The 14945-nt window shown below is 43.5% G+C and overlaps 1 protein-coding gene across 1 annotated transcript; it reads right to left on the bottom strand.

Moving 5' to 3' along the window:
- Positions 1–8827: 8827 nt before the first annotated feature.
- Positions 8828–14918, bottom strand: LOC129835528 (uncharacterized). The gene is made up of 2 exons (XM_055901203.1): positions 14093–14918; positions 8828–11336 (listed from the first exon to the last, which is right to left on the bottom strand). The coding sequence occupies exons 1-2, from the start codon at positions 14093–14095 to the stop codon at positions 10449–10451; spliced, it is 891 nt and encodes a 296-aa protein (XP_055757178.1). The 5' UTR covers positions 14096–14918; the 3' UTR covers positions 8828–10448.
- Between the last annotated feature and the right edge of the window lie 27 nt (positions 14919–14945).

Raw genomic sequence — 14945 nt, 5'->3', positions numbered from 1 at the left:
TCTGCTCAAACGGTCAGAAACAGACTCCATGAGGGTGGTATGAGGGCCCGACGTCCACAGGTGGGGGTTGTGCTTACAGCCCAACACCGTGCAGGACGCTTGGCATTTGCCAGAGAACACAAAGATTGGCAAATTCGCCACTGGCGCCCTGTGCTCTTCACAGATGAAAGCAGGTTCACACTGAGCACGTGACAGACGTGACAGAGTCTGGAGACACCGTGGAGAACGTTCTGCTGCCTGCAACATCCTCCAGCATGACCGGTTTGGTGGTGGGTCAGTCATGGTGTGGGGTAGCATTTCTTTGGGGGGCCGCACAGCCTTCCATGTGCTCGCCAGAGGTAGCCTGACTGCCATTAGGTACCGAGATGAGATCCTCAAACCCCTTGTGAGACCATATGCTGGTGCGGTTGGCCCTGGGTTCCTCCTAATGCAAGACAATGCTAGACCTCATGTGTCTGGAGTGTGTCAGCAGTTCCTGCAAGAGGAAGGCATTGATGCTATGGACTCGCCCGCCCGTTCCCCAGACCTGAATCCAATTGAGCACATCTGGGACATCATGTCTCGCTCCATCCACCAACGCCACGTTGCACCACAGACTGTCCAGGAGTTGGCGGATGCTTTAGTCCAGGTCTGGGAGGAGATCCCTCAGGAGACCATCCGCCACCTCATCAGGAGCATGCCCAGGCGTTGTTGGGAGGTCATACAGGCACGTGGAGGCCACACACACTACTGAGCCTCATTTTGACTTGTTTTAAGGACATTACATCAAAGTTGGATCAGCCTGTAGTGTGGGTTTCCACTTTAATTTTGAGTGTGACTCCAAATCCAGACCTCCATGGGTTGATAAATTTGATTTCCATTGATCATTTTTGTGTGATTTTGTTGTCAACACATTCAACTATGTAAAGAAAAAAGTATTTAATAAGAATATTTCATTCATTCAGATCTATGATGTGTTATTTTAGTGTTCCCTTTATTTTTTTGAGCAGTGTTTAATCTAGTGAGTGTGTGTATATATGTTTTACGCCAACCCATGTACCCCGACCAACCGCGCTCCACTTACGTACCCTACTAAATGACTGTACACAAAATTGCGCACTTTTTCGTGTGCCTGACACGGTGTTGGTGGTAATGCAAGAATGGATGCTCTTCTTTGTTCGATAATTCCTCCATCTATACATCCTTCTGCTGCGATCCCCCTTCTCCCCTTCTCCTCCCTTTTTCCTTTTGGCAGCCCACCCCCTGACACTAGCACGAGTGGTTCTCCAGATGCAGTGTGTGTGTGTGTGGGGGGGGGGGGTGCTCTGAGTATTTTGTCCACCTCTCCTCTGACACCACAGCTGGCGGCCCAGCCCTACATGGGTGGGTGTGCGTGTGTGTGTGTGTGTGTGTGTGTGTGTGTGTGTGTGTGTGTGTGTGTGTGTGTGTGTGTGTGTGTGTGTGTGTGTGTGTGTGTGTGTGTTTCTGCCCCTGCCGTGAAGCCTACTTTTCCAAACCTCTATGCGTTTCCATGTATCCGTCTAAACCTGGCCTCTTTGTATATACATTTTGCCTGTATGTTTGTGTGTGTATGTTCCTGTCCGTGTGTGTGTGTGTATATGTTCCTGTCCGTGTATGTGTGTGTGTGTGTGTGTGTATGTTCCTGTCCGTGGGTGTGTATGTTCCTGTCCGTGTGTGTGTGTGTGTCCTGCGGTGGGGCCGCCCTGTGGCCAAATATGGGAGGCAAAAGTTCACAATCTACATTCCTGCCATGTTAGGTATCTGAGCAGGGGGAATACATCAGCAAAACACACACACACACACACACACACACACACACACACACACACACACACACACACACACACACACACACACACACACACACACACACACACACAGTAGTTGAACTGGAGAACTAGACGAGGGGTCTTGATGGGACCCTATAGGCTTCCCAGTGGGCAGCATACAGGAAGGAGAGAAGGAGGGAGGGAGGGAGGAGAGAGGGAGGGAGAGAAGGGGGGAGGGAGGGAAGGAGAGAGGGGGGAGGGAGGGAGGGAGGGAGGGAGGGAGGGAAGGAAAGAGGGAGGGAGGAGAGAGGGAGGGAGGGAGAGAAGGAAGAGAGAGGGAGGGAGAGAGAGAAGGAGGGAAGGCGAGAGGGAGGGAAGGAGAGAGGGAGGGAGAGAAGGAGGGAAGGAGAGAGGGAGGGAAGGAGAGAGGGGGGGAGAGAGGGGGGAGGGAGGGAGTGAAGGAGAGAGGGAGGAGGGAGTGAGGGAAGCAAAGAAGGAGGGAGGGAGGGAGGGAGGGAGGGAGGGAGGGAGGGGGGAGAGAGGGAGGAAAGGAGAGAGGAGGGAGGGAGGGAGGGATAGAGGGAAGGAGAGAGAAAGGGAGAGAGAGAAAGGGAGAGAGAGAAAGGTCGAGAGGGGCTGTAAAGGGACAAACCTCTCACCTGCGAACTGGACATGTTTTATTGAAGGGCTCAGCAATTATTAGAAACATACACTGATGAATTACATTTCATACTTGGGGATACGTCTCAAATGGCACCCTATTCCCTATTTAGTGCACTACTTGGCACCCTATTCCCTATTTAGTACACTACTTGGCACCCTATTCCCTATTTAGTGTACTACTTGGCACCCTATTCCCTATTTAGTACACTACTTGGCACCCTATTCCCTATTTAGTGTACTACTTGGCACACTAATCCCTATTTAGTGCACTACTGGCCCTGGTATATATGGAATATTGAGCTATTTGGGACCCAATGCAAGAGTTTGGATTTTACGCTAAAATCATTGTTTTTTCTAGTCCGAGTTTTCTTGTCGTCTCAATACGCCTCCCTGTCTGAGTAACTCCACCAAAACACACAAGAACTATGGTCAGAACGTGACAACGCCTCCCTGTCTGAGTAACTCCACCAAAACAGGTCAACAGAGAGAAGAACCCAAAACACACTGACCTCATCCTCTCCCCCACTCACTGTGGCAGCTGTGGAGAGTTTGTGTGTGTGTGTGTGTGTGTGTGTGTGCATGTGTGAGTGAATGCATGAGTGATTGAGTGAGTGGGTAAGTGAGTGAGTGAGTGCATGAGTGAGTGAATACATGAGTGAGTGTGTGTGTGTGTGAGTGCATGAGTGAGTGAGTGAGTGAGTGAGTGAGTGAGTGAGTGAGTGAGTGAGTGAGTGAGTGCGTGCGTGCGTGCGTGCGTGAGTGTGTGTGAGTGCATGAGTGAGTGAGTGAGTAAGTGAGTGTGAGTGTGAGTGATTGTAAGTGTGTGTGAGTGCATGAATGAGTGAGTGAGTGAGTGAGTGAGTGAGTGAGTGGGTGAGGTGTGTGAGTGCATGAATGAGTGTGTGTGTGTGTGTGTGTGTGTGTGTGTGTGTGTGTGTGTGTGTGTGTGTGTGTGTGTGTGTGTGTGTGTGTGTGTGTGTGTGTGTGCATGAGTGAGTGAGTGAGTGTGTGTGATCGCATGAGTGAGTGAGTGAGTGAGTGAGTGAGTGTGTGTGAGTGCATGAGTAAGTGAGTGAGTGAGTGAGTGAGTGAGTGAGTGAGTGAGTGAGTGAGTGAGACCATGAGCAGTTCCTTCCCTTCTCCATACTCTTCTCCTCCCATCATCCTGGTACAAGTTGATCTTGGTTTCATCTGACCATAGGATGCCGTTCCAGAACAGTACAGGCTGTTTTAGATGTTTTTCAAACTCTAAAGTGGTCTTCCTGTTTTTGAGGCTTACCAATGGTTTACAACTTGTGGTAAACCCTCTGTATTTACTCTTGTGAAGTCTTCTCTTGATTGTTGTCTTTGACACAGATATGCCAACCTGCTGGAGGGTGTAATTCATCTGGCCAACTGCTATGAAGGGGGTTTCTTCACCAGGGAGAGAATTATTCTGTCATCCACCACAGTTGTTTTCTGTGGTCTTCCAGGCCTTTTGGTGTTCCTGAGCTCGGCAGTGTGTTCTTTCTTGTTAAGATTAAGAATGTACCAAATAATTGATTTGGCCACACCTAATGTTTTTGCTATCTCTCTGATGGGTTTGTTTTGTTTTGTCAGCCTAATGATGTCTTGCTTCACTGGCAGTGACTGCTCTTTGGACTTCATGTTGAGGGTTAACAGCAACAGATTCCAAATGCAAATGACACACTTGAAATCAACTCGAGACCTTTTATCTGCTTACTTGTAAATGAACTAATGAGGGAATAACACACACCTGGCCATGGAACAGCTGAGCAGCCAATTGTCCAATTACTTCTGGTCCCTTCAAAAAAAAGGTAGGAGGGGGGGGGGGGGGGACCACATATAAGAAGTGCTGTAATTCACCGTTCACCTGATTTGGAGGTAAATACCCTCAAATTAAAGGTGAAAGTCTGCACTTTCAGCTCATATTCATTATTTAATTTCAACTCCAATGTGTTTATGGTAGACAGCTAAAATAATAGTAACTTGGTCAATGTCCAAATATTTATGGACCTGATTGTATGTGAGTGTTAGGCTGACCCAATGAAGTGAATGAAGCTGAACCAATGATGTGAATGAAGCTGACCCAATAATGTGAATGAAGCTGACCCAATGAAGTGAATGAAGCTGACCCAATGATGTGAATGAAGCTGACCCAATGATGTGAATGAAGCTGACCCAATAATGTGAATGAAGCTGAACCAATGATGTGAATGAAGCTGAACCAATAATGTGAATGAAGCTGACCCAATAATGTGAATGAAGCTGAACCAATAATGTGAATGAAGCTGAACCAATGATGTGAATGAAGCTGAACCAATAATGTTAATGAAGCTGAACCAATGATGTGAATGAAGCTGAACCAATGATGTGAATGAAGCTGAACCAATGAAGTGAACGAAGCTGAACCAATAATGTGAATGAAGCTGAACCAATAATGTGAATGAAGCTGAACCAATGATGTGAATGAAGCTGAACCAATAATGTGAATGAAGCTGAACCAATAATGTGAATGAAGCTGAACCAATGAAGTGAATGAAGCTGAACCAATGATGTGAATGAAGCTGACCCAATGAAGTGAATGAAGCTGACCCAATGAAGTGAATGAAGCTGAACCAATGAAGTGAATGAAGCTGAACCAATGATGTGAATGAAGCTGACCCAATGATGTGAATGAAGCTGAACCAATGAAGTTGTTACAGACGAGACAAACACCTCTTCTATCAACACTGCAAAGTTGTTCCTGAGACCTGGAGATAAATAGTTTTAACCACTAACTCTAACCCTGTGTAATATCATCAGTGAGTAAACTAATACAAAGTCAGTTAGGTTTAATGTGAGGTGAAGGCTCAAGGTCATCAGTTCTGACATATTTGCATCTTCTGTCCAATTTTCACCACTAATCAACTCTAACTTGGATATATTGTCACTAGCAAGCAGTAAATCGTTGGATCTGGTTCATTTCATTATATGCAATTCAATATTTGAAGATTGCAGCCATATTACAAGAAATGCAAGTTATTTATGGAAATGATTAACAAGCCATTGTCAACTTTCTGTCATCTATGGTTATTTTGCTCGCCGTCACCCTATGTTACATATGATTGATTTTTGTTTGCAAATGCGACTGGGGCCATGTAAATAATGGCTTTGAATCCACCTGCCCCTACCTACACCTTACCTTGATAAGGCACTTCACCATAGAAATATAATTACTATTATATTGCATAATTAATTGCCTGGTAACTTGGAATTTCCAGTCAGTCCATCATTCTACAGATTCAAAATTGGTCTACTTCCTACATTATCTGCATTATGACAGCTGAATCCCCATAGTAACAGTGGCATTATGACAGCCACGTAGTAACAATGGCAAAATGACAGTCCCTACCTAATAACTGCACTGGAACACAATCATTTCGCTAAACCCGCAATAACATCTGCTAAAAATGCGTATGTGACCAATACAATTTTTGTTGTTGTTGATAACAGTGCCAATATGATAGCCCCATAGTAATAACAGTGCCATTCCAAACATGAAAACCGTGAAAATAAACCAAAATCCACAACACAGCGGAATATAAAGTGCGTGGCCAGCGGTGGCGCTTGTTTTGGTCCTAAAATGAAGAACATCTATGTGAAATGGAAGGAGTAGCCTTGACCGTCCCGCAGCTGAAAGACTTACGGTATTAGACTATAGCTAATATCGATGATTTAGCTACCATTTATAATGGTTGGATCTTGAAATGATCCTATAAACGTTATAGGCCTACTTTTTAAACGAATGAGAGCCCCATCCATGTATTTTCCCGTGTCTATTCCTTTGGTTGTCAGTGTTATAGCTATAGGTAAACGTTATGAATTAATGATTTGACGATTATATTATAGCTATAGTAAACGTTACGAATGGATGACTTGCTGTTTATATTATAGCTATAGTAAACTTTATGAATTAATGATTTGCCGTTTATATTATAGCTATAGTAAACGTTACGAATGGATGATTTGCCGTTTATAATGGGTGGCATCCAACCGTTGGAAGGAACGATTGTAGGGCTATATGAGTTCAAACTAACTATAATGATGCAATGCATCTGACTTGACTGTTGATGATAGAATGTGTCATTGTTTTAAATAAATACATTGTTTTAATGTATGTATTTATTAGGGACCAATAAAATGACTCAATGTTTTAACAGGCTAAATATGATTATCTAGGCTACGTATCTATAATTAACTCTACTGCCTAAAACTCTTCCTTATAAACCATCTAATAATAAAAAGTCAAAGTCATAACAGTTTTAGTTAAAAGCCCATCTTTTATTTAAGCAGACTTTACTAACATCGCTACATTACCAGGGTTCGGGAGGGAGAACCGGCAGGGGGCGGTTACGTCAGGTAGGTTGCCCGGCCTGTCTTAACGCCTCCTGCGGCCTCCTCTCCTGCGACGACGGGACACCCTAGGGCGGCGGCGTCTGCGGACAGGGCGGCTGCTTGATCTGCGTCTTCTGGGCATTGTGATTGATAGATAATACTATGAATGACTTTAAGACGAGCCGGGGGTCCATTTTATAGGGCTGGAGGGGGCGGGCGTGACGTCACCATGGGTTAAATGATGACGCAATAATTATTAATGACTGTTTGAATTTTGAAAACTACTGTCTTCAGTGACGTCATAGTAGCATTGGCAGGATGACGCAATGGTGATCTTTTTTGTTTTGCAAATTTAAATAGTGTTTGTTCTTTGTCATTCCATCAGTTCGGTGCCTTTTGAGAAGTGTTACTTTTCATTTCAAGTAAATGTAACATACTGTCATAAAGAAAACATGTTCAACTTCAGAAAAAACATGTTTTCCCATCTCAAGAGGGTCAATATACAAATGAGTAACAGGTTAGACATGTGCTCAGTTCTCCACCACAAAAATCCCTAAAAGTGTAGAGCCAGCTCACCTGCTTTTACACTTGATTTGATTGTTCGATGTTCAATGTTTCTGTTGAAAATATATATATTTTAATCGAATAATGTTAAGTTTCACCATATTAAAACGAGAGTTCAGTTCACGTAACAGGGTTGACTTTAAAATGAGGGAAATATACACACTCCCGTTCAAAAGTTTGGGGTCACTTAAAAATGTCTTTGTTTTTGAAAGAAAGCACATGTTTTGTCCATTAAAATAACATAAAATTGATCAGAAATACAGTGTAGACATTGTTAATGTTGTAAATGACTACTGAAGCTGAAAACAGCTGATTTTTAATGGAATGTCTACATAGGTGTACAGAGGCCCATTATCAGCAACCATCACTCCTGTGTTCCAATGGCACGTTGTGTTAGCTAATCCAAGTTTATCATTTTAAAAGGCTAACTGATCATTAGAAAACCCTTTTACAATTATGTTAGCACAGCTGAAAACTGTTGTTCTGATTAAAGAAGCAATAAAACTGGCCTTCTTTAGACTAGTTGAGTATCGGGAGCATCAGCGTTTGTGTGTTTGATCACAGGCTTAAAATGGCCAGAAACAAAGACCTTTCTTCTGAAACGTGTCAGTCTATTCTTGTTCTAAGAAATGAAGGCTATTCATGTGAAAAATTGCCAAGAAACTGAAGATCTCGTACAACGCTGTGTACTACTCCCTTCACAGAACAGCGCAAACTGTCTCTAACCAGAAAAGAAAGAGGAGTGGGAGGCCCCGGTGCACCACTGAGCAAGAGGACAAGTACATTAGAGTGTCTAGTTTGAGAAACAGACACCTTACAAGTCCTCAACTGGCACCTTCATTAAATAGTACCCGCAAAACACCAGTCTCAACGTCAACAGTGAAGAGGCGACTCTGGGATGCTGGTCTTCTAGGCAGAGTTCCTCTGTCCAGTGTCTGTGTTCTTTTGTCCATCTTAATCTTTTCTTTTTATTGGCCAGTCTGAGATATGGCTTTTTCTTTGCAACTCTGCCTAGAAGGCCAGCATCCCGGAGTTGCCTGTTCACTGGGACTTGTAAAAATGCTGAATTTTGGCAATTTAGCAAGTCTTTATTCATATAAATAAATCAGATTTATTGAATTCTCCACATGTTCTATATTAAAGAGCACTTCATATAATATAACTGACTTTTAAAATGCAATACTGATGCACAGTTTCTATTTACAACATCAAAGGGCCCTCTTTACATGGAATAAATTGACCCTTCTGTTTCTTTGAACCCTGGAACAAATAATCACTCAGGGCCTAATCACTCAGGGCCTAATCACTCAGGGCCTAATCACTCAGGACCTAATCACTCAGGACCTAATCACTCAGGGCCTAATCACTCCAGGGCCCGGTTTCCCAAAAGCATCGTTGGGCTAAAGATCCTATGGTTCTAACAATGAATTTATCCTTAAGGTGCTTTTGGGAAACCGAGCCCAGGGCTTTAGTGATTTGGAATGTAAAGTCAATGAGCATTATGGGTAAAATGTACAAAACACAACAGAAGAGGACAACACTATTATTTTGATCCTGAAAGGGATCAAATCTGAGCCAAACTGTAGAATATCATTTTTGGTTGTTGTATAACCCATATACGTCAAGCTCATCAGTTCTGACAACATTGTCCGACCACTAACTCTAACCGTGTTGCATCGTCAGTAAGCAAATATAGCGCTACAATAAATGATCTTTTAATTTTGGGTTGAGCTTATTAAACTCTAAAGTTCTATCAACTTTGCAAAGTTGCCCCTGAGACCTGGAGCTAAATCATTTGAATCATTAACCCTAACCTTGTGGTAATATCGTCAGTGAGTAAACAAATACAAAGTCAATTTAATCCCAGGTTTAGTTTGAAGTTCAGGTTATGGCTCAAGATCATGGATTAAATTTAGTCCAATTTTGACCACTAACTCTAACCTTGTGGCAAGCAATATTGTCAGCAAGCAATTATACATAAGCAATGCTATAACTCATGAATATCAAGCTCATCAGTTCTGAAAACACTTATCCAACAGTTACTGCAGGAGCTGAATAACTACCGAGATGGCGCCCTCTTGTGGTCATTCTGTGTCATTACCACCAGGCCTCCCACTCAGTGTAGTTCAACCACTCTGGAGAACTATGTCAATCAATCAATCAAATGTATTTATAAAGCCCTTCTTACATCAGCTGATATCTCAAAGTGCTGTATAGAAACCCAGCCTAAAACCCCAAACAGCAAGCAATGCAGATGTAGAAGCACGGTGGCTAGGAAAATACTCCCTAGAAAGGCAGGAACCTAGGAAGAAACCTAGAGTGTAAAATATTTCTAGTTTCTATTGTCATGTGTACAAGTACATTGAAATGCCTTTATTGAAACTCTTTACCAGTAATCAATATGAGTAGTACTGTAAAGTAAAACAGAACGTAAACAGAGAGAACAGTCTATGGCTTGGATGGCTGGAGTCTAACCATTATCCTGGCCTTCCTTTCACACACCGCCTGATATAGAGATTGTGAATGACAAGGAGCTCAGCTCTAGTGATGCACTGGAGATAAAGAGTACATATGGCCACTGAACTACATACACTGCTGCCTTTTGGGGGCCCTAAGCTAGATTTGTTTGTGGGCCTTATGGGCAAAACATTTTTGTGGCCCCCTCTCTTGACGGCGGAGAGAACACTTTAAGTTTTAAAGTGAATTTCCTGAAATTCTACACATTCGGCCATGGGGAGTAGAGGACATTTTGCAGTTTTAAAGAAGGTGTTCTGCAATTCTACACATTTTGCCATGAGGTGAAGAGACATTTTTGCAGTTTTAACATACAGAAAATGGGTCGGGGCCACCTAGTGGCCAGGGGCCCTGTCACTTATGCCACAACACCTCACCACAGCTTAGGCCAAGCACTCAACAGCGGAGTGACTGGGATGAAGAGTGGGATGAAGAGTGTGCTGTCATGTTGGGGGTCCGATCTGAATTCAACTCATAGGTTTTGGGTGAACCGAGCTGGATTCTGGATGACTGGCTGGGAGTGGGTAGACAGGGATATGGATAGACAGTGGTGTGTTTAGGTCAACGTTTGTCCATTGGACTTGGTTCCCCTCTCCCCTTCTGCTCCTGTTGGAGAACCAGGGAGTCATGGAGAGAGGCCCTCTTCAGCTCCGCTCTAGCCAGAGAGAGTGCACCGGAGACCAGCCTTCCAGCATAGTTGGTGGTTGGATGTAGAACCAGGGTGTCCTGGACTGAGGCTATCTTTAGCTCTCTCCAACCCAGGGAGAATACATCCGAGACCAGCCTTCCAGCATACCCCCTCAACCTCACCTCAGTTAATAACGACGTGATGATGTCATCAGACAGTTGATCAGCTAACAGACAGAGAGCGTCAATATTTGTTATGTTATTGTTCAGCCATGTGATGATGTCATCAGAGATCGCCTCTGCGTACGTCATCAGCTTGGCACTCCTTCCGTGGAGTCTTCGCTCTTCATAACTGACCTCGCCGGAGGAGTGGGTGCCCTTGGAGGGGCGGAGAGTGGAGCTGGAGGGTCCAGAGGAATAGTACTTGATGGTCCCGTTGAATTGATGTGTCTCACCATTCCCACTCATCTCTGTATCCATATGAACCTCCCTTTGTCTTGTACTGTGTAGAACCGTCTTCCTTCTATCTGAGGGTGAGCTGGCATTGCAATAGGACAAAGATCTTGTGCTGAATGAAGAGGGTATGTTGGACCAAAAGCTCTCACTTCCAACTGCTTCCTTAAAGGCAGCTATGATGGCCAGAGAGGCTAGCTTCTCAGCCGATCTCTCCCTAACTGGAAGACAGATGAATGAGGACAGGTAATATGTAGCTGAGTGTACTACATCTTCAGCCATGGTGTGGGCCAAACAGTGAATGATCCATCCATTGTCTTGGCTGGGTTCTAGAACATTCTGGAACCCACTCATTGCCTCCATTGGAACCTATAAGAGAACAACGAGAATCCAAAAGAGACACATTTGTTTCAATTTGTATTATATGATTATGTTATAATAGGCCTATATTATTTCAATTTGTGTGTAGAAAGACCATAATTGAATGTTTAAGTTGTCTGTGTGTGTTCCTGGCTTCAGACCAGGTGTGGAAGCCAGGAACACACACGGAAAGCACAGCCACTGTGTGTGTCTATGTGTGTGTGCATGGTGCGTGAAAAAGACACTGGTTGGAAACCCAGAGCCAGACTGCCAATCACCACATGAGCTCTCAAGGTTCCAGGAAGTCAGAGAGTCACATGACAGACTGACAGGAAGTGTTTGATTTAGATCAAAAGACGAAAGAGAACCCGTATGGCCTTCTGTAACTGCCAGAGAAAGTCTAATGAAATGTATATGAGAGAACACAGAATTGAATTGACACAGTCAGGCTGGTAATTCCCTTCTATGTTCTTACAGGGAACTGACCTGGAACCCAGGAGGTGTTCTGATAGATGATGGAATTGTGTGTGTGTGTGTGTGTGTGTGTGTGTGTGTTGGATAATTTGGCAGATGTAATAGATGTCAATAAAGGATCATTCACAACAGAGTGTCAGGCTGTTCCAAGCTGTAACTGTATCCACGTGTGAAATGAATGTGGTGTTCGTGTGTTCTGTGTGTTCTGTATGTTCTGTGTGTTCTGTGTGTTCTCTGTGTCTGTATGTTCTGTCTGTTCTGTGTGTTCTGTGTGTTCTGTCTGTTCTGTGTGTTCTGTGTGTTCTGTATGTTCTGTGTGTTCTGTGTGTTCTGTGTGTTCTGTCTGTTCTGTGTGTTCTGTGTGTCTGTGTGTTCTGTGTGTACTGTGTGTTCTGTCTGTTCTGTGTGTTCTGTGTGTTCTGTCTGTTCTGTGTGTTCTGTGTGTTCTGTGTGTACTGTCTGTTCTGTGTGTCTGTATGTTCTGTCTGTTCTGTGTGTCTGTCTGTTCTGTGTGTTCTGTCTGTACTGTGTGTTCTGTCTGTTCTGTGTGTTCTGTCTGTTCTGTGTGTCTGTCTGTTCTGTGTGTTCTGTGTGTCTGTCTGTGTGTTCTGTGTGTCTGTCTGTGTGTTCTGTGTGTTCTGTCTGTTCTGTGTGTTCTGTGTGTACTGTCTGTTCTGTGTGTCTGTATGTTCTGTGTGTCTGTGTGTCCTGTGTGTTCTGTGTGTCTGTCTGTTCTGTGTGTCTGTCTGTTCTGTGTGTCTGTGTGTTCTGTGTGTCTGTGTGTTCTGTGTGTCTGTGTGTTCTGTCTGTTCTGTCTGTTCTGTCTGTGTGTCTGTGTGTTCTGTCTGTTCTGTGTGTCTGTCTGTTCTGTGTGTTCTGTGTGTTCTGTCTGTTCTGTGTGTCTGTGTGTTCTGTGTGTCTGTCTGTTCTGTGTGTTCTGTCTGTTCTGTGTGTCTATCTGTTCTGTGTGTCTGTCTGTTCTGTGTGTTCTGTCTGTTCTGTGTGTTCTGTCTGTTCTGTGTGTTTGTGTGTCTGTGTGTTCTGTGTGTTCTGTCTGTTCTGTGTGTCTGTCTGTTCTGTCTGTTCTGTGTGTCTGTCTGTTCTGTGTGTTCTGTGTGTGTGTGAATATATTTGATTATCCATAGCTAAAACACACGCCTTAACCATCCTCTCAGACAGGGATATCTCTTTAGCCTCTCAGACAGGGATATCTCTTTGGCCTCTCAGACTGGGATATCTCTTTGGCCTCTCAGACAGGGATATCTCTTTGGCCTCCCAGACAGGGATATCTCTTTGGCCTCCCAGACAGGGATATCTCTTTGGCCTCCCAGACAGGGATATCTCTTTGGCCTCCCAGACAGGGATATCTCTTTGGCCTCCCAGACAGGGATATCTCTTTGGCCTCTCAGACAGGGATATCTCTTTGGCCTCCCAGACAGGGATATCTCTTTGGCCTCCCAGACAGGGATATCTCTTTGGCCTCCCAGACAGGGATATCTCTTTGGCCTCCCAGACAGGGATATCTCTTTGGCCTCCCAGACAGGGATATCTCTTACTACATTCAAACATAATGAGGAAGACACATACTACACCCCAAATGGCACCCTATTCCCTACATAGTGCACTACTCTACCGCCCCTGTTCAAAAGTAGTGCACTATGTAGGGAATAGGGTGCCATTTCAGAGGCACACAGAGATAAAGACCACAAGGAGAAATGAAAAAATTCCCTTTGAGGTGTTTGATGTCTAGGAAGTCGTATTTCTCTTACTCTTGATATCTATACAATGTTTTGGATTACTTATCAAAGGATGCACTGGTTTGAAACATGCACGCACGCACGCACACACACACACATAGCCCTCTCATATCGCTATTGACCCTATCAAAGCCAGGGTAGACTCTTCATGCTTTAACAAGAGGTACCCTGATGCCTGTAAGGATAAGAACCAGACAGCCAAAAGCCAAATCTGTCATATTTATTGTGTGTGTATGTTATCGTCCGTATGTGTGAGTTTGAGTGTGTGTATGTACATAACTAAATTGATATTCCGACATGTATTGCCCTATCATATTGAGCGTTGAAAGATTGAGACAGCATGAAAATATTTTCTCATTTCATTGACAACTGGACACATTCTCTCAGTCCCACAATTTAAACTGTTGTTGTTCAGCTTGAAGTTATAAGCTTCATGTCAAATGTTTCAGGAGGAACAGAAGAGTTAGGAAATAAAGAAAGAGATTGAGATGAAACCAGTTTTACTAAAGAAAGTTTCCTTAGATATGTACTTACCATGTTCCTCTTGTGAAAGACAACAGAAGACAAGACAAGGCCGGTTTGCTGTAGCTGAGATGCAAATGGCCATGATGGGGAAATAGATATGCTGTTGTGGACCTATAGTCACTTCCTGAATGCGTGTGTGAGTGAGAAACATTAACATATTAAAGGTGGGTCCAATCTGGCCCTTGGGTGGTTTGAGTAAAATATACTTTAAAATGACTTAAACCAAATGGAAACTGTGTAGAAATGATAATGGTACTATAGTCATACCGTTTCTTGACTGTCCAGTTCACTAATAATCACTAGACAGTCAGGGAGCATCCTTGAAGATTGAATGCATACCCCTGGGAAAAATGAGTTTGACACCCCTGTTATTGAGTTGTTAGTTGCCATTTTTTCTTAAAATACAATATAATTCCATTTTATTTAACTCTAGCAAATGAAAATAGGGCCTGCCATTTAGTTTACAGAATCCTAGGGACATTTTGTAACCCAAACATATGAATAGCAGAGTGACTGTTTTAACAGTTTTAGCAGTTCTTTAAAACCAGACTTGTTTCAAGACAGAGGGTTTAACATTTTCACAGTTGTAAAGCTATAGCTTGCTAACGTTATGTAGAATGTGCAAATGAAATCGCATCCAGAAACTGTTATTTGTAGGTCTTGTGAAAGAAAGCAAAAATATAGTTCGTAGAATTTTCACAAACGCTCTAAGAAATTTCACCGCGGTACCGTTCACAACAACATTTCGTGTATAAACGCATTTACGTCAGCAAACACCAACGAGCTCCCATTGGTTGCTAAGAAGTTTGAAAATTCTAAAGACTCCGCCCCTAACAACGGCATCATAGCTGAGCGATGATAG

The sequence above is a fragment of the Salvelinus fontinalis genome, chromosome 36, assembly GCF_029448725.1.
Source record: "Salvelinus fontinalis isolate EN_2023a chromosome 36, ASM2944872v1, whole genome shotgun sequence".
Taxonomy (NCBI): domain Eukaryota; kingdom Metazoa; phylum Chordata; class Actinopteri; order Salmoniformes; family Salmonidae; genus Salvelinus; species Salvelinus fontinalis.
Note: the sequence above shows the minus strand (reverse complement) of the source record. Positions and strands in the feature narration are given on the sequence as shown.